The following is a 23,319-nucleotide window of genomic DNA, read 5'->3' as shown; positions in this document are numbered from 1 at the left end:
TGCTGTGCTTTTGCTGCACATAGCTACGGAGTGTTGACTTTCCGCTGGCATCATCTCTGGAGAGGGTGCGGGTCTGCAGTGCTGGCAGCCAGGCTCTTGGGATGGCCCTCATCAGCTAGTGCTGCGGGCTTTTTTGCTCAGGAGAGACAGGCCCAGGCCAGCTCTTGGTATGTTTGGTGCTGGGAAGGGATGTCAGGTGCAGAGTTTCATTAACTTGCCACTCTGCAACGTATGAGAAAGGAGGTGATGGTCATTGTTCTGGGCTGCTTTTGCAGAAATTGAAAGTGTAGGATGCCAGTACTCTTCTTCTGACCCCAAAATGAGTAGCAAGTGGTGTATTTCTCTGAGCCACAGATCACAGGCCACTGGATTTATACATAGAATGAGGGTTTTTCTCAGGTGTAGAACATGCGTGCTGTCAGCTGCTCTGGTCTCCTCCTTAAAGGTGCCCTTGCGGTAAGAGGGATCCCCCATGCTTGGTCTGTTCTGAGTCTCCTCTTTGATACTTTGGTGCAGGAAGGAGTTGGAGATACACCAGATTCATATGCATATGATGGAAACAGGGTGCGCAAGTGGAACGTGACTACTACCAACTATGGCAAAGTGAGTAGCCGTCCTCCCAGAAACGGGATGCAGAGGAAGGAGAAGAAAGCAGGTGGCTTCTGCTCACTGGATTCTCCAGGGCATTGAGGAATGCCCTCAAGCTGCCCTTCCTGCTTTACTCTGCTCTTTAAGAGGCTGAGTGCCAGCACTTGTTTGTACTTTAGGGGTGCTGGACATGCTGTCTGGGTGCTTTGTTTAGCAGCCTCAGCAGGCTGATTCCCAGCATAGTGCTGCTGTTGGTCTCTGGAAGGTTCTGGTTCTCTGTAGCACACCAGAGGATAATGCAGTGTTGGGAGAAATATGTGTTTGATCCTGTGCATGTTCCTGTTGCTGGAGGGAAAAAGATCCCAATCAGTGGCTTACCTGCAGCTTTCAGAAAATTCTCTGTGAACTGGAGTGAGAAGGAGCTCTCTCTTCTTCAACCCTGAAACTCATGGGACTGGTTGTGTTTCAGACAGTCTTTTCATGTGGGAACACCCCGGGTATATATTTAACCTTTTCTCTCCCTTTACTGCAGTCTTGGGCAGCAGGAGACATCGTCAGCTGTCTGATAGACCTTGATGAGGGCACCATTGCTTTCTGCTTGTAAGCATTTTTGCCCAGTTGCCTGCTTTGTTGATGTCTGTGTGGTGTGAAACATCAAGGTTTCCTCACTGCTTAGCAGGTTGCTGAGCCCCATTTCTGCCCTCTCCCCTTTAAGTTCCTTGGTAGTTCCATCCTGTTGCTTTTCTGCATACATTCAGAAACCATCTAAATGGGCTGTTGAGTCTCCTAAGTTGAGGTGGGAGCATTTGGCAGAAAGATGTTCGAGCTACAAAGTTTGCTAGGATTTTGGAGGGGAGGGCATCTCTTTTGATGCTTAATACTACAGCTGGCTGAACCACACTGATTGCTTTTGTGGTCGCTGTAGACCTTGCCTGTCCTAGATTCACAAGGAGCAGTGGAAAGTCTGATGAATCTCTAGCCTCCAGCTCCCATGCTCAATGGGAAAGGCCAGGCTGAATAAGAATTGTTCCCTGTCTGTAAACTACAGCCTGGACAAGTCAAATGGAATTTAAAACTACTAGTTGCTCCGTGTCATCTTTGAGAGAAGAGTAGATTGAGAGTATTATGGTTCTATCTCCTCCAACATAAATGAATGAGGCCAAAAATCTCACCTGCCTTTCAAACGACCTGCTGGTTATCTTGTAAGGATTTGGGTTGCCCTTGAAGCTTCATGGGCTCTGCACATTGTGCAGACTCCAGTGCCTGCCTGTATGAAAACAGGAGTGTTGCTGTGTTTCTCATGGCTGCTACTCAGCAGAGCTGTGTTGTTTGCATGTGTGCCAGATTAAGAGTGATGGGAGGCATGACTGACTGGTGTGTCTGTGTTGCCGTGTTGCTGGGAGGGGAAAACAGATACCTGGATTGCCCAGTTGACCTCAAAACTCTCCTGTTGTGACTAAAATATTGTGGGTTTTCCTTCTTTCAGGAATGGCATGTCTCTGGGGACTGCTTTTGATAACATCACGAGGGGTGCTGGAATGGCTTACTTCCCTGCCATCAGTCTCTCATTCAAAGAATCCGTGGCTTTTAACTTTGGAAGCCGTCCACTCCGATATCCTTTATGTGTGCAGAGAGGAGGTCTGAGGGGAGAAGAACATGTACTGAGACCATCTTTAGAGGCTGCAAAATATATGTACCTGACTGCAGGTCACTTTCTTCTGTTGGCACTTGTGTGCACAGCAGGGTCATGGAGACAAGAACCAGATAAGTCCTCAGCTGGAGCAGAACTGCAGGGCACACAAACATGAGTGCTGGTCCCTGACAGCTTCTGAAATGAGCTTTGCTTTCAGTTGTGAATGAGCAACCACTGCTGCAGCCTGGGGCTGCCTGTTCCCAGACACCCTGATCCCTCAAAGGTCTCAGTGTCCAGTTTTGGAAACCCTAATACTGTTGAGCCTCTTGGCCACTGGTCTTTTCTACTTCCCATACATATGGGACTTCTGACATGGTATTAGCAATATTGAGGAAATGAGGCTAAGAGCTTGTGGCTTACCATCCATTTAGAAGGCATTGAGGTTTGAATTGTGACTGGGGCATGTGTGGATATAAAGTAAAATAGAGACTCAGTCTTTTCCTTGCATTAACAAAAGAAGTCCTGAAAGGATCAGGTTGCATTTTACCTTAACACTTGCCTACTTATCCAGTGGAAGGTTACTGCCCTTTGCAAGATCCTCCTGCTGCAGACCTGGTGAAAGCTCACAAGCTGCTAGGCTACTTGAAGAATGTGATCCATATTGGAATAGATGTGACAGTAAGCTGTTGTTCCTAGGTGGAACTGTGGGGCACCACACTGGCAAATGTGGTTCTGCACTTCTCAGCACATGCCGACAGCTCAGATGTTTCCGCATAGCTGGAGTCTAAACGTTTGTATGCTTTTGCATAAGCTGTGCATGTTGGCTTACAAAATGGGATTCCTAATAGTTCCAGGACTTAATTTAAATCATACTGGGCTTTACTGTTCTCAGTCCTGCGAGGTTTCATTCCCAGTATACAAGAAGTGGTGTTTGTCAGGGTCAGAACTGCTGGATTTAAATTTGCAGCCTTGAGAGAAGCTTGTTCATATTCTGAACTTTTTACTGCTTTCCTAGTGATGTGGTGAAATTCTGGCAGGTCTGCCTTGAGAATTGTTTTGGCTGCAGCACTGTTGACTTTGAGAGATGATCAGTTTATGCCATCTGCTATGGTTGTGGCTTGAATGGAGACCTGCTTTACTGGTTGATCTCCTCTGCAAGGATTCCCATTTACGAACTGGGAATCATCTACACTTAAAACCGTTTTGGAAAAACCTTATCAAGGTGTATCCATGTGGCAAATAGAAACTGACATCTCTAATGCACAACAGCTCTCCAGAGGCATGAGCCTGGCTGCTTTGCCGTCCTGAATTCCCATGTTCAAGGTTTTTACTGCAGTCAGCCTGTAAAAACAGTGGCTGCCCTAGCCCTCCAGTTCATTCAGTCACTGGTGTCTGGGTGGATTGGGCTGGATCCAAGCTGTGTGTTTTTCTGCGTTTGTCATTGCAGGAGGGGAAGCTGGTGGAGAAGGACATGTCCATGTGGCAGCTGCAAGGAGAACCCACAGTGTTGATTACATTAGCCCACATATTCAATTATTTCTCCCCTCTTCTGGTGAGTTTTATCCATCTGTTAAAAGCTTCTGTAGATGCGTGTTACTGTGCTTGCAAGGGGAGATAAACCTCAGCTTTTTCTGGGAGGTGACTGTGCCCTGGAGTACTGTTAACATGGCTCTCTCTCTTAGTGCAAGGTGTATCTGGTGGAAGATGTTCTCATGACCTTCCTGTTGAGCATCCTTGAGCGAGGAGGAGCAGTGGAGGCCCATCCCCTTATTCAGCAGCTGCTGGATCTCATGTGGCTTCTTATGGAGGTGAGTTGCTAGGGTGCTGGTTGCTCCCCAGGGATCACAAGGAAACCCTGGGAGGGGGCTGTGCTGAGGACAGGGTTCAGTAGTGAATGGCTCAATACTGAATGGTAGTGGTGATACTAGCAAAGAGCTTACAAGGCATTTCTAAGCTTCTCCTACTGCCAAAGGAACTGGGTATGTTGAATAACTTCCTGCTTCTGAGAACTTCAAATTTATCAGTAAGAAATGAGTTGGTTTCTTGAGTGGTTTTGATCCTTACGTGACTGTGGAGGTCCTAAATTCCACCATGTGCCCCAGGAGATAGATCACAGTGTGCAGGACTGGGGTGGAAACGGGCACTGCACTGTCACCACCTCCAGCACCACTGGGAAAAAAACTCCAATTTCCCATGGCCCTTTGTGTGCAAGCTGGATGTGGTCACTCATTGCAGGGACACTTGTTCGGGGCAGCCTTTACTAGCCACTTGAAAGCTGCTGCTGCTGGAGGGCTGGGGTAGTTACACAGAGCCAGTCACTGCCAGAAATCTGCTTGGAGACAGCATGTCTGTCCTTTGGGGGAACAATTAACAGATGGACAATTAACAGCACTGGACCACTGCTGCTTGGCTATGAGTTGGACTCAAAAAGACAATTTCATCATCACATTTACTTCTCTCCTTTCTGAGTTTGTTCTCAAAGATGGTATGTTTGATAGGCTCAGGGGATATGAAGATGGGTAACTGCCCAGCCAAAGAGGACCTGAGGCTTCGGGGGTTTTTTAGGTGATTTTTGGGTTTGTTTTACTAGCGCATGTTTTCCTGTTGCAAAGCGATGGCACCAACTTCTGCTTGGACTCTCCTATGGAGTCAGATGGACAGCCACCGTGGGTGCAGAGCGCCTGCTTTTTCAGATACGGAGTGAATGCTTCCCTCCAAGGTCATGCTCTGGGAACTGCAGCTGTTCCCTACTCGATGCTGCTGCTGTTTAATGTGTTTTTTATTTTCTCAGGAGTATGAAGTGCACGAGTGCCTCAAGCAGCTACTGATGTCCCTGCTGCGGGCTTACAGGTTCTCCCCCATCATCCCAGATCTGGGATTACAAGTGAGTTGCACTTCTGAATCCCCAAGAATCTGTGACTAGGCAGCATCTGTTATGTCCCCTTGTCCAAAGGTACATGATGGTTTGGCTTTTGCAGTTGTTTGATCTAGAGATGGCAGTTCTGTCACATTGGATCTGTTGGAGAGTCATAGCCTCTTCTGCAGATGGAGTCACTTTTGCTTTTTCTGTTTCCTTAGATTCACTACCTCCGGCTCACCATAGCAGTCTTGAAGCATGAGAAATCCAGAAAATACTTACTCAGCAATGTTCTGTATCCTTTGTGCCTCCTAGTCTCAGTTCTCCCTGCCCTCAATAATGCAGGCAAGGAGGCTTCAAGGATTTGAAGGTCTTGGGAGGCAGAAGCCACCCTATCTTTGAGAAGTCATTTTTAATTGCTCAGGTTTCCTCTGTCAGTCTGACACCATTCTCTGCAAGGTCCTGCTTTGAGGGGGTGGAGCAGTGTCATATAGTTCACATCCTAGTCACACGGAGAGCTTCATTTCTACCTGACTGACGCCTCTAGTGTCGCTAGAGCAACAACGCTTTCAGAGCAGTCCAGCTGCTGTGATAACTGCCTGGGGCTTCTCCCAGGAGAAGGGGGCTCTTGATCTGGTAGAGCTTTGAGTGGTTGTTTGGCAAGGAATCTCTCACTACAGCTCTGGAAACAAACCCTGTATGTTGTCCTGACATAGCTTCTGTGCTTGCTTTAACTTGGCTGCAGCTTTGATGTGCTCCGTTCTGTTGTATTCTTCTACATTAAGAGCCCACTGCGTGTGGAGGAGGCTGGTTTGCAGGAGCTCATTCCAACCACATGGTGGCCAAACCGCTTCACCAAGGAGGTGAGTAAGGGCACACCCACTAAGCAGACTGAAGAAATTCTGTGGCCTGCTGTCCCATCATTTTCTAGCTGAGAAAATTGGTTGGCCGATGTTTCCAGCTGCGTTAGTACTGGTGCATCCTTCAGAGTTGTGTGAGTGCTGTAGCCTGTCCGTTGCGCTGTCATCTTTAGTGTCACCTTAGAGGAGATGTTTGGAGTGTGTTGCTTAGGACAGGGAAGGGGGGCATTTTCTATGGCAACAGATCTGGAAGGAAACCTCACAGCATCTAAGGAATTCCAGGTTGACATAGGTATCCTCAAAAGATCTCCTGCCCTTACTCATTGCAAGGCCAGGGAAGGCTTGTTTAGATGTGCTGCCAGTCACGCACTGGCACGTTGTTTCAGGGAGTTACTGCTCTGCATTTGGCAAGATGTTTTCCCTGTGAAGAGTTCTCTTAGTAATCAGTGTCTGTCCCCCAACCAGGGCAAGGAGAATAAGGAGGTGAAGGAGGAAAGTGCTGAGGAGAGGCTGAGGCGGCGGGCATATGAAAGAGGTTGCCAGCGGCTAAAGAAACGCATTGAAGGTCTGTGAGGAAGAAGGGAAATTGTCAAGATCCCAAGCCTTTTGTTCAGTCAAAGGGACCAACCCTTTAGCTGTTCCCAAATTCCCCTCACAACGTGAAGTCCAGCTGTGTTCCTGCCAGGATGGGCTGTGCTGCAGAGGTGGGGGCTAGCCATGGCATTATCCGGTAGAGGGTTATGAGTGCTGGAACCCAGGTGCACAGACCTGCAGCATCCCAACATGGGGCCAAACTCATCTTCAAGGGTATTGTTTATGTGGATGGATTTATTGCTGGGTGGTGGGAGAGAAAATTCTCAGTGATGCGATGAGCTTTCTGCTGGCACCGGTTCTTCCTGGGCCCCTCTGCAGATGAGGTGGCCTTTCTCCTGGGGACAGGGTGCTGCAGTTGGGGTTAGTATGGGTAGTTACTCTCCAGTGCTTGTTTTCTGATGGCAGATGTTGTCTCCATTTTAGTGGTGGAAGGTCTCCAGGTTCAGATTCTGAAGTTGCTGCTGAACAACAAGGACAGAGGAGGGGTAAGTGCTCTGTGAATCTTTCGCTGCAGTATCCCCACATCACAGGACTTTTAAGGTGTAGATTTACCACCTGCTTTTCCTCCTGCCAGGGGGAAGCCTCCAGATACATCTTCCTAAACAAATTCCGCAAGTTTCTTCAGGAAAACGCTAGCAATAGAGGGGTAAGTCAGAAGGTCAGCCTTCCTTCAAGCCTCACCTTGAAAGCTCTCTGGCACCTTCATACTGGGAGCTCAGCCCTCTTGACCAGGCTGCTTCCAGCGATCGATAACTGACGTCTAGATATGGCAGGAAGAGGGGAGAAGGTCTAAGGCTAGAAGCCAGGCAACTTATCGAAGTCCTATGCAGTCATCTGTAGGAAGGTCGTCCTTGGGCAAAGCCTTAGGTGGGATCTGAATGACCTCCTGAAACCTCTCAGGGAGCACGGCTGTGGAGTGCTCTGTGGCCTGCTGGCTTTGGCATCCTCTTCACTGCCTGGGTAAGGACTGTTCTGGCCCTGGAGCAGTTTTTTGGGCTGCAGGTTTGGGTAGACATCTGCTGTTGCAGGAAACCTTTTCTTTACCTGCATCTCTGTGTTCATGATCAGCCCTGTATTTCATTGGAGAGCACATTGTATCCATCCTCCTGTGTCAGATCAGCTTGTTGTTTCAGTGAGCAGGACTTTCTAGAGGTGGAAACTGCTGCCTACCATTAGGGCTGGCCTCTCTACCAGTGCTGGATGCTAGAGATGCTAGCAAGGCTGAAAACACCAGTTTCTGCCTGTAGCATGTGTCCACTGGGACTAAGATGAACTTTCACACCTGTCCTGATGGCTGAACTCTCATTCGTGCCCTAGAACTTGACTGTGTTGTGCCCGCCAGAGTACATGGTGTGCTTCCTGCACCGCCTTATTGCTGCCCTGCGCTTCTTCTGGGATGGCCACAAGGCGAAAAGCCCAGCCACAGTGAGCAGTGAAGGTAAGGCCTGGAGGAGAAGCTTTGAAGGCATTTCTGTGGTTAGGACAAGGCTTACCTCTTGGCAGTGCTCTCCAAGATGCTGGAAATATTCTGTTTCTCATGGGTTCCTGAGCCTTCTGTCACCCTGTTTCCATAGTTCCCGGTCACCCTGGGAAATTCCTGTGTGCAGACCTATTCCAGTAAACATCCAGACCTGAGGCTTGCAAAGGGGTACCTGTACTGTTTGCTGTTTCTCCTTGTCCGCTCTGGAGCGGAGTCCAGTATTGATTATGGGTCTATAGAAGGGCAGCTCAGTAATCCCATAGTCAAAGTTTAGGAGAAGATATTTGTCCGGTTTTGTGATTCCCAGACAGTGAGATTAAGGGGAAACCAAATCAGTGCTAGTTGCTTTCCCACTCTCAAACCCTGCCTTGCCTGTCCTGCCCTGATCTGCTTGGCACTCCCTTTTCTTTCTTTAGGCTGGCCTTTTCTCGAGAGTCAGTAAGTGCCTTAATGACTCCTGTGGGACTAAGTGACAGAGCTAGAGTAGCCAGATGGAGAGCTGGCAGGGTTTCTGATGATCCAGTTTCCTCCAGTGACTGTTGCTGGGAGGAAGGAAGTGCTGGGAGGTTTGTTGTCAATGGCCATGGGTTACTTCTGTTTCTGTGTGGATCTAATGCTTGCTTCACTGTGGAAATCACCTCTGCCTTAGTGGCTTGTGCTTTATGACAACAGAAGTTGTCACTGAGTATCAGTCCAGGCTGGGCCCTGGGGTGTGTCACAGGAGGACTTACATGTCTGTGTGGATCCTGAGTATGTGACTCATGGAAAAATCAAATCTTCTCTGCTTTAGAGGCATATGTCCCTCCTCAACTATTCTATAATGGCAAGGTGGATTATTTTGACCTTCAGCGACTTGGAGGTCTCCTGTCTCATCTTAAGAAGACTCTGAAAGGTAAATGGTCTTATTTCCAATAGCTGCATCCAGGTCCTGGCTGGAGTTCATTCAAGAGACATCCCAGGGAGGGAGGGAGCTGCGGATAGTGAATTGTGATTAAATTTAAGGAAAGGAGACTTCAATTTGCATGAGATGCAAGTTACACTGAAGAAGACACCATCTCTCTTGGGTTGAGTGTCCTTTAAGTTAACAGCTTACTGTTTATATCCCTGAATGGGGCATGTGGCTGGTGGGGTGGAGTCATCTGGCAGTACTCTTGCTGCACCATAGCCAAGGGCTAGGAGCTGTCAAAGAGCTGTCTGCCTGCCTGGCTTTGCTGGGTGTGAAGGATGTCCAGGATTTACTTGCTGTACCACTCAGGGCAAGCAAGAGCAGCCCTGTGTATATACTGCAGCTGTGTGGTTGTATGCAGCATGCTACTCACAGGATAGATACACCTTTTGGAAGGTTAGAAACCCCTTGCCATTCCATTGGACTTGGTTTGTCTCTGGTTTTTGGCTCTTGCGGCACTTGCCTTTAGCTCAGATCTCCTTTCTCCTTTCCCAGTGTGTTTGCAAGATTCAGAAAATTTTCACTGTCTCAAGTTGCTCCCTGGCTGTTCAAAATTAGATTACTTAACTTGAGAACCATGTCATCTCCTTTGCTCTCTAACCAAGGTCTTCCTGGCCAGCTTTAAAGACAAGGCTATAGATTAGAGGACACATTGTTCAGGCTTTGTGCAGCATAGCCATCAGCACAGCCTTCCTCTGAGCTGAGAATGGTTTCTGGTCTGAGTCACAGTCCTAGTGACTTGGGGACATATCATGGGAGAGCATTGAAGAACTGGGTGCTTAAAAATGGTCTCAGTCCCTGAGTTTCCTTTCCTTTGCTAGTTCGTTTTGGTCCTGGTGGTTGTCCTCTGGTTCCTCAGTTATTCTGTTTGTTGCTGGTAGGACCAGGAACAGAAATGGGTCCTGGGTGAGCAGCACCCGTTGCTGCTTGGCCTCTGCTGTGTTAGCAAGGGCAGACCTATTCCACATAAGGAAGCTGGGGGGAAGGTGAGCTTGTTCTGGTACAGCATCCTCCTCTACTGCCAAGAAGCAGGAAAGAGGATGATCCTAGGACTGTCTCATGGGAAGCAAAGAATGATTCCTGTGTTTACAGCTGCTTTGGTGTGCTCTATGCAGATGACCTGGCTGCAAAAGCCAATGTGCTGATTGACCCTGCGGAGCTGCAGGCAGTGACTATGGATGATCTCGATGAAGATGAGGAATCAGCAACATCAGCAGCACAAGTGAGCCAGGATTTACTGTAATTCACCTGTGGGGACTCTGGTGCTAGCACAGCAAGCTCAGCCTCTGCCTAGAAAAGCTTTGCCTTAGAGGAAAGCAGAGTCTGGGGCAGGACTCTTAACAGTCCATGGACAACCAGATAAATAGCTTCACTTGCATGAGGGTTGCTGGAGATCAGCGAAGTCCTGGATGCACCAAGTTTGAGCAGTGGAATTTTCTTTGCTCTGCTCTCTCACTACTCCTTCCTCTCCATTGCAGGTCTTGGTGCTTGCATTTGAAAGGGTGCAAGGCAACTGCAGACAGAGCAGCTTCTTTGTTGCAGAGCTGCTGCTTGTACTTGGCATGTGCCCTTAGGGGAAGGCGTATCCATTTGCTAAGCTGGCACTTTGGGCCTAGACTTCATAGGGAAGGTACCTGCTCACCTTCCAGTGACCACTGTTCATCTTTACCAACATCTTCGCAGGGATAAGGGAGGAATAGTGGGCAGCCAAACAGCTAGAACTGTTCCTTCTTTAATTTCAGTCCCAGCGTCCCTCTGCTGCCCTGGCCATTGGAGGAGCTCTTGCCAGACCTGGCTGGCTCAGCTCCCCCACTTTGGGCCGTGCCAACCGCTTCCTCAGCACAGCAGCCATCAGCCTGATGAACCCGCGGCGGCCTCTTGGAGCTCTGGAAAAGATTAAAGTGCGCACACTAAGTGTGGAGCAGCGGACAGAGGAGGACAGTGAGTACCTCTGCTGCATGCTAGTGTGGCCCAGGTGATCCTTGGAAGAATGGCATCTTCCAGCTCCCAGTATTCTCAAGAGGAATGCAATCTATTTACTTCCAGCTTTGCTGACACCCACAAGTCCATAGTTAACTAATTTGTCATCCTGCACATGACACTGGGGATGCTGTCACCTTCTGCATGTTAGGAAATGCTGCCTTGTTCCTGCAAGTGCAGCGAGACTTTGCAGAGACGTAATCCAGAAGGAGCTGTAGACACACTTGCTCTGAACACAGATAAGCTGGATGATGATGTGTGCAGTAGCAACACCATTGTCAACTAAGAAGGACATGGAACTGTTGGAACAAGTCCAGAGGAGGGCCACGAGGATATCAGGGGCTGGAGCACCTCCATATGAAGATAGGCTGAGAAAGTTGGGGCTGTTCAGCCTGGAGAATAGAAGGCTGTGTGGAGACCTCATAGCAGCCTTCCAATATCTGAAGGGGGCCTACGAGGATGCTGGAGAGGGACTCTTCATCAAGGACTGTAGTGACAGGACAAGGGGTACCAGGTTCAAACTTAAACAGGGGAAGTTCAGGTTAGATATAAGGAAGAAGTTCTTTACTATGAGGGTGCTGAGGCACTGGAACAGGTTGCCTAAAGAAGTGATAAATGCTCCATCCCTGGCAGCGTTCAAGGCCAGATTGGACGGAGTCTGACGTGACGTGGTTCAGTTTGTGGTGTCCCTGCCCATGGCAGGGGGGTTGGAACTAAATGATCTTAGGGTCCTTTCCAGCCCACACCATTCTATGATTGTATGGCATGCATGACCTGGGTCTGTTTGAACAGATCCGGCAGGTCAATCTGATGCATGCAGTGAGATGGGAATGATATGTTAGTGTATCTAGTGAACCACATGGGCTGGGAAGGGGCACTGTGTTAGAAAGACACAGCAGAGCTTTGGCTTCAGAGGGGTGCAGGGAGAAGCTGAGGTGCCAGAATGCCTTGCTGAGAATCTCTATTCTGTCTGGGGGATGCATTGCAGTTGAAGGCAGCCATGGAAACGAGGGTCTCTTACTGGGCAAACCCCCAGAGGAGCCAGATCAACCCATCACAGAGAACTCTCTCCTGGAAGTCCTGGATGGGGTAATCATGATGTACAACCTCAGTGTCCACCAGCAGCTTGGGAAGGTAAGCAGGAATCCAGTCCCCCAGCATCCATGCTTCTACACTGTTTCCTGCTTATTTGGTGACTGTGTGTGCCCTTTTTTTCTCACCTTCCATGGGGGATCTGGCTGCGTGCTTACATGTCTAGGACAAAATGCCCTCATTTGCAGTTCGAATCTGCTGTTTTTCAGATGGTTGGTGTGTCAGATGATGTGAATGAATATGCCATGGCACTGAAAGACACAGAGGAAAAAATCAGCCGCTGCCCGAAGAGGGTAAGTGTCTCTGGATTCCCAGCTTCCTTCCCTAGTAAGCCTCAGTATCTAGCAAAAAGGATGAAGCACAGTGGGTGATTTCTAGCCTTGGAGCAGCCAATGTCTTGAATGGGGTAGTAACCTATGCCTGGGTCTGGCAGCTGCATTTCGTACTGTGCCAACCCATTGTACCACAGGCTCAAGGAACAGAGAGACTGAAGCAACCACTTCGGCTTCTCCCAGACAAGCCATGGCAGCTTGCAAACTTCCATGTGCTGCAGATAGATTCCTTGGAAATGGTTTCCTGGGGTGGGAACTCTCCAGTGCCGTTCTATTCCAGCTGCAGGAGACAGTGTATCTGATGATATTAAAAAAGTATCTGACAGTAGGTGACTCTAAGGCTGCTGCCCACCCCAGACCATCATCTGCATCAGGCCTTGTAGGCTACTGCTGAGACTGATAAGTGCTCTTTATAGCACTGACTCCCACTCTCTACATAGAAGGACTGCTGATCACTTTACCTCCTGCCAATGCTCCTTAGCTAGCCCCAGGGTGGTATTTGCTTTTGCATTGTTTGTCCAGCTCTGAAAAAAGGATGCTATAAATGGCAGTGGCATCTGCCCTCACATCTCTGCACTCTTTTCAGAGGAGAGACATCCATGAGGAACTGCTGAAGAGCCAAAAGGTTTTCTCAGAGAAGCTCAATCACCTAAGCCGACGCCTTGCTTGGATAAATGTCACCATTTATTCAAAGGTGAGTGTAATGTGAGCAGCTCAGGCGAGACCAAGCCAGGTGCCTCTGTTTCTGTGCTGCTTGGCTCACATGTCACCAGTGTCATTTTCCCTGGTGTTGGAGCATTACCAGTGATCTCTGGGGCCTGGTTTTCCCTTCTTGTGCATCAGAGGCTCCTTCCTAGGCCTGGGCCCCGCCTGTCCCAGACTTGGTCCCATTGTGTTTGTTAGGGCATAGCCCAGTCTGTTCTGAGCTGTGCATGGTGCTGTAGGCTTTCCCTTGGAGCATATGAGAGTGCAGGTCAAAGGGAGATTCAGTTCTTGGGGTATGTCTAGAGGATAGAGGCTACTTTGAACCATTTCCTTGAGCTATGCTGTATGTCACAGGGGAATCTCTTCTCCTGAAATCTGAAGGATCCAAGCCTCAGTGATTTTGTTCAGGTGTTCTCTCCTTCACTTGGTTCCCACATAGAGAGAGCGCATTCTGCAGTTAGTAGCGCAGTGACTGTTTGCACAGGTTGTCTTTTTTTACCCTGCGCTCACCATTTTCCAGGATAAAATCTCCAGTGTGTTTTCTCATAAGCAGTTTTGCTGTTACACTCCGCTGATTTCCCTGTCTTCCCTTGCATACTGCCTTGCCCCATCTCTGTAGCTTTTTTTGTTCTGGGGAAGAAAACACGTTTTCCTGAACATGCTGTGGTAGCAGGGTTCCCTGAAACATGCATGTGTCCCAGGATGTAAACAGGATGGGTAGTTCATATGAGCACATTTGGCAGAGCTGAAGCAGCTGATCCTGACTCATGAGCTCTTTACTTGTCCCCTCCTTCACTCCCAGAGCAGGATGGCAAGGCACAGTGCTGTGCTGCAGTAGCTCTCCAGCTCCATTAGCGTAGCCCATGCTTGCTGGAAAATAGGCCTTTCTTCCCAGACTGTTCTTGAAAGGCAGAGGGGCATTACCAGTGTATATTGCAGGTATCACCACAATGCCCATGCAGAAACACTGTTCATGGCTCTACATGATCTGTTATCATCAAATGCAGGTGCGTGCCTCCCATCAGAAGTGTGGTGTCACCTTTCTGGGTGAATCAGCAGCATTTGGGAGTGAGGGCTATACCCTTCTCCACTTGTGCTCCTGTCCTGGTCTGCATGGCCCAAAGGGAGGGCAGTTCCCTAGATGGGTTGGGCTGTGAAATGTGCCCCTGAGCGAGCTTGCTCTGGAGAGGAACGTGGCTGCTCAGAGGAGTTTGTCCATACTGCCTGTACCTTCAGGGCTCTATCTCACAGCCATCACAGGTCTCTGCTGTCTCTAACGGAGACATCCTTCCAACAGGCTCCTGCGTCCCTGGGCCTTGTGTGCGGTGGAGGGACACATTTGTATGAGTGTTGCAGGCACTGCTGATGGTGATGGAAAGAAAGAGACTGGCTCTGTCTATAGGGGAAGTCCTGCTCTGTGCTGAGATGTCAGAGCACTGAGGAGGCTGCTGCTTCTTAAGGGCGATTAGTCAGTAGTTTATTCTGAGCTGAGGGATTCAAGGGTAGATGAAAGGGAGTGCTACAGCTTAAGAACACTCTTAAAGTAAACAATCCTGCCCTCAAAACATCTCTGTGGGAAGACCATTTCAGCTTATTTTATTACAACCCTTTGTTTATCCATCACACGTGAGCAATCGCATCTTTGTTTCCTCTTGGTGTAGGCTTTCTTCTAGCTTGGTAGTCCCTGAAATGATGTTATAAGGTTATCAAATCTTAATAAAACCAAGTGCAGCTTTCTTTACCTTAATGTTGTCTGCAGAACTGTTTTTTATCCTGAAAGCAGCAATTGAGCTGAGATATGTGTCGGTGTTGAAATAAAGGTGTCTTTTAGTACATTTAGTTGATTTGCACTAGTTCAGTCTAATTTATAGAACAAACCCATGTAAATCTCCCAAAGGTGGTAGTGACATACTAAAAAGAAAAGCCACTAAGGAAGTGAAAATGCTTATCTACACCTCTCATTTTAATTTGTTTTTAAATCAGAAGTATTACCTTCCTCCATCTACTTTGATGCAAATTGCTATTGCTTATGATATTTCTTGGCATTGCAGGATATGAAATAGTATTTCCTCTTTTTATGGCTTTGTTGGTGTTGGTTTTTGTAGCTCAAAGTTATGTAGATGCCCTTAATTTTCTTGGGTTTAATTTAGGAGCCTCTGAGTTTTGCTTAGAGAAGCAAGAGGCCGATGTTCGTCAGGACAGTAAATGTGGTTGAATGGCTGGCACAGAATCCGAAAGGCCGTGGCTGCCTATTATAAAGATCTGAGCTGGCATGAACTTTCAGCCTGTTACTATTTAATTCAGACAAAGGACCAGCCTTCTTTCCAGCAGAGTCATGCTGGGTTTGCTAGTGTCTGCCTTCCTTCAGTCAGTGTCCTTGGAATAAAAAGTAGCATGCCTTTTTTTGTGATCAGGCCTGTGTGGTCAGATATGCCCTGCCAACGAGCAGTTCTTGGAGGGTGTCAAGGCTCCGTGGGACGAAGACACGGTTGGTCTGATGTCACGCTGGTGATGTTTGTGCTCTGAACTTGAGGTTGGTGTAGAGATCTCTGACTGTTCCTTCTACCTGATGCTTCTGTGGCTTTATGAAAAGACCAAATGTCATAGATCTGGTTCATGAATTTAAAGTGGTCTGAGGAACATCTCAGCTGTGGAGACGTTTCTCAGGTCTAAGTGTGGTGCTGATTGTTGTGTTTCTCCAAAGAGAAACTGGACAAAACTGAACGGGGGTTGTTGTGTGTTTTCTGGCCAGGAAAAGATGCAGGATATATATTGGCTGCTGCGAGTGTGCATCCGCACCATCGAGCATGGGGACAGGACAGGCTCACTTTTCGCTTTCATGCCGGAGTTCTACCTCAGTGTGGCTATGAACAGCTACAGTGCACTGAAGAACTACTTTAGTCCTGTAAACAGCATGGAGGAGCTTCCAGGTAAGGGGATGAGGAGTCTTTGCTAATTCTGGCCTGATAAAGTGTAAAGAAAGGCACATCCTTATGGTGAAGTAGTGGTAGTTGAGCATCACCCCTTCTGTGTCCTTTCCTGGTTGATGTGCCGCATCAGTATGTTATCTGTGTACTGTGAGGCAGGCACTGAGTACTGTTCCTTGAGCAGATACCCACTGGTGAGCCATGCCTTTGCTGTGTTCAGGCAGAAGCCCATGCCTTGCCCAAAGCTGTCAGTGTGAAAATCATTGACGGCTAAAGATTTTGTTTCCAAGGAGGTACCAGGAATGGGCTGGGATGCTGGAAGATGTGATTGCCCCAGCAATGTTTGCCACTATGTGCGGGTGTCTGGGTGGGAGGGGAAGTGCCCTGTGTGCAAGAACTGGGACTGCTTTTGAATCCCCTTGGGATTTGGATATGTTCCTATCAAGATACCACCCAGTGGGTGCCAGAGTCTGTTTAGGTAGATTCGCTCTGTGTGCTTTCTGTGCTTTTCCTGGCTCAGTGATCCCACTAAACTCTTAGCAGATAGTTCTGTGCTTTCCAGAGCCCACAAAGGTAAGAAGAGCTTCTGTCCTACCAATAAGACATAGCTAAAGTGTTCAGATCCATTAAATGGGAGCTGTGCCTGCTGTTCAGGGAGCAGCAGAATTGTGTTAGCAGATTTCTTCAGGGCTTTTCAGCATAGATCTAGGGTGTCACTTGTGTGGCTCAGCCTCTTCTGCATTAGTCCTCTCTCACTTGCTGTCTGACTCAATTACATGGTTTTACCTTTCTCTGAGTAAATGTTTCAGACTCTGCAGACTGAGGTGAGAAGCTCTGTTGGGAAATGTGTTTTCCCAGCTGTCTGCTTTGACAACTAGACACACCTCAAGGCTGGAGTTAGTTGTAGCAGGAATGAATTCCATGGCCTGTGCCGTGTCCACAGGAATGCTGGGGCACAGGGCTGTCCCATCAGGCTGTTGGTGTGAACCCTGCTCCCTCTTTCTTTCTGCAGGCTATGAGGAGACCCTGATGCGCCTTGCTGCCATCCTGGCCAAGCATTTTGCTGACTCAAGGATTGTGGGCACAGGTAAAGCTGCAATCCTGTGCTTTGGAGTGATAATGTTGCAGGTCTGACTGATCCCACAGCCAGAGACTCACCAAACTGCTGTTGGGATCTATCTGCTGACTTTGTTGAGGGCTTTTTGTCTTAGTGTACAGAGAGATGCTGGGCACTGCCCTTGTCTGACCTGTTCTGCTTCTTCCAGGATGAGATACATGACCTAGGATACCCTTTTAAGAGTCTTTTTAGTTTTTTAGTTTTTAATTTTAAGATGTCCAGTCTGGGGTTATTCCTTGGCTGCCTGAGTATTAGAATGCTCTCCACATCAGCTGGAACAGTGTGCCTCTCTAAGTGAGGATCAGTCCCTCCTAGCCTCTGGTGTTCAGGTGCTCCCTGGTACGCTGCATGTCCTTTGGGTGCCTGGCCTAGTCTGTTCTCATTCCTCCTCAGACATCCGGGACTCCCTGATGCAAGCGTTGGCCAGCTACGTCTGCTACCCCCACTCACTGCGTGCTGTAGAGAGGATCCCAGAAGAGCAGTAAGTGCTGCCCTGCCTGTTCCTGGGGAGCTGGGGCAGGGCTGGAGTGGTGGCAGGGCTGGGTGGGGGAGCAGGTGAGCTGCCAAGCACTGCTGAGGGTCCAGAAGCTGCAGCAGAGTGCTGGAGTTGATTTGAGAGCCTTCTGTCACTCTCATACCAGTGGCTTTGCTCTGCCTCAGCTCCATAGGTTATTTATTTTGTGTCTTATTTAATCCCCTGTCCCCAAACCCTTTGAGCTGACTTAAGTCCTTCACTGGCAGGCGGATCTCAATGATGAAGAACCTCCTGGCTCCCTATGAGCAGCGACCCTGGGCACAGACTAACTGGATCCTTGTCAGGCTGTGGCGGGTGAGCATCCTGTGTCCTTGCCCTTCCCAACATCTGAGAGCATTTGACTTCCCAGTAGCAGGAGAAACCCAACTGTTTTCCAGGCTCTAAGATCTTTTCTTATCTCTTTTATCAGGGCTGTGGCTTTGGGTACAGATACACACGGCTCCCACACCTGCTGAAAACGAAGCCTGAGGATGCCAGCCTCCCCAGCCTGCAGAGTGAGTGGGACAGAGGATGGGCACTTGGGATTATGATGAGTGGTGAGGTAGGACCAGCCTCTTCCCTCGCAGCTGTCCCTACCATGGGCCAGGCCAGCTTGTGAGGTGGCTGCTGAAGTAGAGGTGTCCTGATCAAATATCCAGGCCTGATCATTGTAGCCTGGACATCCCCAGCTTCTCTGCACTGGCTGGTGACTTTTTTGCATGCTGGGTGGTGGGTTAGATCCATCCTGAGGAGAGGTTCTGCCCTTCGAGGGAGAGGAGAGAGGTCCAGCGCTGCACCCTTACAAGAGCTTTTCCCCAACATGTAAGCCTGGGAGAAAGCTCTCCGATGTCGACAGCTGCTGTGGGGAAATGTTTACAGGTGTGCCAGGCAGTAGGTACCCCATGAGTGGGAATGGGTGCCCAAGGAAACAGGGGACTGGGCAAGTTTTTAAGCAGGAAGTGTTTAACCAGACGTCTCTCTTAGAGCCTGGCAGAGCCTGTCCTATCTTTGGCACTGCAGTTTGGTTCTCAGTACTGTCACCAAGCTGAGGTGTTCCTCAGCTCTGTTGTGGCTGAGAAAGATGTGGAGAGGAGAAGGTACCTTTCTTGAGCTGAAGAATATGTCCCCAGCTTCACCCTTGCACAGTCTGGGCATGTTCATATGCATTCCTGATGCCCCTCTGCTGTGGAAAAGGCTTTGTGCCAGACCTTGTGTCTGGAGAGTAGAGGGTGCTGCAGCCCGACATGGACGGGCAGCATGTGGAGGTGCGCACTAAGCTCTGTCCAGCAGGGAGAGCTGCCAGTCTCTGTTTTAACTCTGTTTTAACAGCATTCTTGTTCTCTTTCTCTCTCCTGCCCATGGGTGCTCAGGAGATCTCTCTGTTGCTAGTTTCCAGAGTAAGTTTGTTGTGTGGCCATCTCTTGTCTGGTGAAGTAGGTTTAGAGAGCTCCTTCCTTCCCCTCTTCAGTCTAGAGACCCTTCTTGGAGGCAGAGGGCTTCACACTGTGATCATTTTTCTCAGTTAAGTCCCTGGGAGATGCCTGCAAGCTGGTGCCCACATGGCAGTCTCTAGGGCTACATCGTGGATTTGCTCTTACCAGGGTTACCTCTGGGGTCAGAGCCCTGCTGCAGGCTGTGCCGGTCTTGGATTCCTCTCATCCTTGGAGGATGATGGGGAAGCACTGCTGACTATCTCCTCACCCTCCTACCACACAAGCGTGTCTCTAAGTGGCTGCCATCAGTCCTGTGGGGCAGCGACCAAGCTCCCCTATCCTGGGGAGCTCTGGAGCAGAAACAGAATTTCCTCAGCTTGTGAAGTCTCTCTCCATCCATCCCTGGGTGGCTCTGCACAGTCTGATCCCGGAGAGGGCTGGGTTGGCTACTGGGGACTTCCTCCTGGGATTGCTATTTTAAGGTGCAACCAAATCAATAATGAATGCTGATTTAATTGAAGAAGGACAGAAGGACAGAAGGTTCAAAAGTGTCCTTGTGATGCTACCCAGGGAAGGAGGAGGATATAGCCTCCCTGCCTTCCCACCCATCAGTCTTCACCTTATTGCAAATTGAGCATTGACAGGGACAATGGGGCAAAAAGAAATCCCTGTTTGTCTGGGGCTGCTTCTGCAGGCCAGTCTGAAGGGAGCTTGGGCACTCTTCTCTGGTGCTCCAGCCTTATCCTGCTTTGAGAATGCTTCTGTGGAGGACCCTGTGCGGGTGGGGAGGGTGTGCTGGTGCTGCCTTGCCATATCTGTGAACAGTCCTATGTTGCCTTTTGCCCATACTCACTGATGGTGAGCAGCGAGATGGCTGCTTGGGTTAGCCCAGGTTGGGGGAAAGGCTCAGAAAGGCCGTGTGTGTTCCTGCTTCTGTGTTCTTGCTACCTCCCCAAGTTGTTCCTTAATCCTGCTGGCACAACAGCTCTCATGCAGGCAGAGCTCTGCCTCCAGTTTGGCTCCTGACAGCAGCTGGGGGCTCTGTTCAGAGGCAGGGGCAGTTCTGCTGTAGGAACTTGGTTTACTTTCATCATGACTTGTAGGCAAGGCTGGGTGCTGTTTGGGCATGAACACAGCGATCAGCAGCAGTGGCCCTGTGCCAGGCCCAGCATGTCTTACTTTCACCAAGCTGCAGGGTAGCTCCAGGTTGCAGCACAGGGCTCCTCTGCCCCAGGCCTTCTGCCCACACATCCATCAAGCGGTGAAGGGTAGGTGGATGGGACCATGAGATCATCTGAGCTGAGCTGTGGTGCAATGCAGGCCAGAAAATATACCCACAGTCCCTTTCCAAGCCCAGAAAATTGCCCAAGCTGAAGAGTTCTTTCAGGAAGAAAACCCATCTTGATCTGACAACACCAAAGGCCTCAAACAGTGGCAGTTGAACTCTCCAAACCCTTCTGATGGTGGTTCCTCATCCTCAGAAATAAATTAATCACTTTTTCCTAATGGGAATGTACCTAACCTCATCTTCTGTCTTCCACTGCTGTTGCTCTGCCTTTCTCTGCGGAGTTGAAGTGTGCATTACAACATTTTGTTCTTCAAAAGTGCTTGTGTTCCAGGGTAACCTCATTTCTTGGTCCTTTCTAATAGTGAAAAGAAAGTGCAACCTCTATGTCTTATTCAGGAAGGGGGTTTGCTTTTCTGTGAGCCCTACCCATGTTTTAGCAGCCCCAGAGTCATGCTGTCATGCTGGCTGGAATGCTTCCATGATCCGCCAGTCAAGGAGCCAAAACCTGCGTTAGCCTGCTTACCAGTGCTTTGCTTTGGAGGCATGTGTGAGTCCCAGGTGTGTGCTGGGGTGTCCTGATGCCTTGCACTCAACCTGATTGAGACCTCACACCGCAATGCCTCTTGCTTTCCTTCTGCCTCACCTTGTAACGTTCCCTTCAGTGTTCTAAATACATCTTTGAGCAGGCACAGTTTACCACTGACATGAATTGATGCATCCTGAGCTTACCCCTTTCACTGCTGTTTCATCAGTCCAACAGCCACAGCCACTGAGTGGCACCTATTGCACAACTACCTCTGGATCCTTTCAAAAGCTTAGATTAGCATTGTGTGCAACTGCTTTGCTTCTGAATGTGGCCATTTGAGGCTTTCCTCCTTTATGCTCTCAGCTCTTCTGTAAGTGCTGCAGTGTGTCCAGAGACCCCCCTTGGGCTGCTGACCAAGGAGTCTCTCAAATAACCCTATTATAAATCTTATTGGGTCATTAGCAAATTATAAAGTACATGATCATCTTTGTGTGATGAAAGTACATGACCCTGCTTCTTTACAGTTATCTAGCAGGAGCACTTATTGAAGGCTTCCACTTTGTCTGCTTTATTAATTTTTAACTCTATTAATGGGCCTCTGCTGCTATCAGACTTTCTCCCATTACTACTGGGATTTTTTTTTTTTTACTAATTCTGCTAGATTTTTTTCCCTGTAGTTGAAGAAATTTTGCATGTAGCATGGTTAGTCATGGATTTTTCTTTTATGTCTTCTCCTTCTATTACCCCTTTTCTTCTTGTTTTCATCAACTACTGGGTATGTTTGGTTATGTTCACTTTCTGCTTTCCATTTTAACTTATGTCTTTGTTTCATCCTGGTCTCAATAAACCTTTTAACCCAAGTGCTTGCTATAGCACTGGAGCTTTCTGGCTGCCTCATATCTTCTTAAAGATCTTTGTGTTTTTATTCACTATTCCTCCACACACACCCCTAGATTTCTTTTTTGCTCTGGCTCTTCTGCTTATATTTTTGCAGGGAAGTTTCTATTGTGGAAACATCGGTTATATCTATAACCACTGGGGTCATACGCTGTTGCCCACATTAAATGTATTAAAGTCATAATTTCTGGCCTTGGAAAACCACTGATATCTGTTCCAATGAATGATCTTTATCTGTCATAATGAAGGCTAAGCCAAGATTGAGTTGCTTTCGTAGTAGCAAGTAGGGAGCTTCAAGTTTTAGAAACACTAATGACATACTATTGTCAGGATCAAGAATGTAACCACATCAGTAAGTATCCACAGACTCCCTATGAAACGATCTCCCTGTCTGAAATGGCACATGTAGGGGATGTGTCGTTACCCAGGAAGGCAATGGGAACTGAGACCTGAAGGAGGTGGGTGGAAATGCCTCAACAAAGGCAAACGTCTTGCAAATGAAGATAAACACAGCACCAGGACTAGGTTTCCAGATACCACTAGTGACTGCACCATGGAGAACCTCATCTGAGAACTCATGCAAGGAATAAAGCTGCTCTTGCTGTATTCCAGGGCTGGTTTCTTATGTTGCTTTTGAAAAGTAGCACTGACAGCAGCATCTTTAAATTCAGAATCCTCTTTGGAGCAACAAAAGCCAAAGAAGTTCACTGTTTCCTGGTGTTAGCTTAAAAACTTAAAAAACCCTACATAACTGGGGAGAAGTTTGACAACAGGCACCATTTTTTAGTGCTTTTATAGATGGGCACAGTCTTCACCAGCAGCAGAGAAAGCACTTAAGAACCTAGAATTGGAGGTTTGAAGCAAAGTCATACCACTTACTGGAAAAAGACCATGAGGAAATAGTCATTGGCTAATAATCAGGATAAAGCAAGTTATTGCAAGCATTAAAGCATCCTTCAAAAAGCCAAAGCTGCCTTCTAATGAGGTAGACTTTGGCTGGGTGATTCATTTTGAGATCTGTCCTGACTTGAATTGTTGCTTTGGCGACAGACCAACAGGCCAACCTGCAGAGCTCATCCATGAGGAGTGGTGATCCTTGCTTAGAGCTGCTTTGGTATTTGAAGGCTGGAAGGGATCTGATATGGCAGCAGTTTTAGTAAAAAGCACTTTTTGTATGTTGAGGGGAAGCTGGGGAAAAGAAGACATGAAAAACTTAACCTTCCAAAAGGACCTTCCACTTCTGAATGACTGGGAGAGAAAATGCTGAAGGAATTTAGCATCACCAGGTGTGGAGTGGTAAATGTGAAAGGAAAACGTGATTAAAAACCAGTGGGCTGCAAGCTCTCATCTGTTCCCTGTTCAAGCTGGTATCCTCCATAATGGTGTCCAGATCCTTATTTCCCAGTTAGGAGTGAGATTTGGGGTCATTCTTCCCCAGAATTTTCTCCTTTATGTTGAATACGATCAAGTTTTTTGTCCCAGTCCTCAAGTTTCTCAAGGTGCCCTTAGGACATTGGACAAAGCTGCTGGTTTAGTATCATCAGCAAATT

At 48.3% G+C, this 23,319-nt stretch overlaps 1 protein-coding gene across 3 annotated transcripts in view; it reads left to right on the top strand.

Moving 5' to 3' along the window:
- The window catches only part of RNF123 (ring finger protein 123), a gene marked incomplete at both ends in the record, with an annotated part of 50,272 nt that overhangs the window by 5,767 nt on the left and 21,186 nt on the right, over window positions 1-23,319 (top strand). The window contains 24 exons of one of the 3 annotated variants that reach the window (XM_080625691.1): window positions 517-603; window positions 1,121-1,188; window positions 2,075-2,211; window positions 2,793-2,893; window positions 3,669-3,773; window positions 3,904-4,029; window positions 5,013-5,105; window positions 5,300-5,373; window positions 5,824-5,941; window positions 6,404-6,503; window positions 6,956-7,017; window positions 7,107-7,178; window positions 7,850-7,970; window positions 8,803-8,904; window positions 10,074-10,180; window positions 10,707-10,899; window positions 11,927-12,072; window positions 12,240-12,323; window positions 12,949-13,056; window positions 15,820-15,997; window positions 17,007-17,081; window positions 17,505-17,592; window positions 17,853-17,940; window positions 18,056-18,140. In XM_080625691.1, coding sequence (XP_080481817.1) covers window positions 517-603; window positions 1,121-1,188; window positions 2,075-2,211; window positions 2,793-2,893; window positions 3,669-3,773; window positions 3,904-4,029; window positions 5,013-5,105; window positions 5,300-5,373; window positions 5,824-5,941; window positions 6,404-6,503; window positions 6,956-7,017; window positions 7,107-7,178; window positions 7,850-7,970; window positions 8,803-8,904; window positions 10,074-10,180; window positions 10,707-10,899; window positions 11,927-12,072; window positions 12,240-12,323; window positions 12,949-13,056; window positions 15,820-15,997; window positions 17,007-17,081; window positions 17,505-17,592; window positions 17,853-17,940; window positions 18,056-18,140 — 2,518 coding nt within the window. Of the gene's footprint in view, window positions 1-516; window positions 604-1,120; window positions 1,189-2,074; window positions 2,212-2,792; window positions 2,900-3,668; window positions 3,774-3,903; window positions 4,030-5,012; window positions 5,106-5,299; window positions 5,374-5,823; window positions 5,942-6,403; window positions 6,504-6,955; window positions 7,018-7,106; window positions 7,179-7,849; window positions 7,971-8,802; window positions 8,905-10,073; window positions 10,181-10,700; window positions 10,900-11,926; window positions 12,073-12,239; window positions 12,324-12,948; window positions 13,057-15,819; window positions 15,998-17,006; window positions 17,082-17,504; window positions 17,593-17,852; window positions 17,941-18,055; window positions 18,141-23,319 lie in introns of all 3 variants that reach the window. The other 2 variants (XM_080625690.1, XM_080625689.1) reach the window with 2 other exon arrangements.

This window comes from Psittacula echo, assembly GCF_963264785.1.
Source record: "Psittacula echo genome assembly, chromosome: 9".
Taxonomy (NCBI): domain Eukaryota; kingdom Metazoa; phylum Chordata; class Aves; order Psittaciformes; family Psittacidae; genus Psittacula; species Psittacula echo.
The sequence above is the reverse complement of the archived record's forward strand: the minus strand, read 5'-3'. Positions and strand labels throughout refer to the sequence as shown.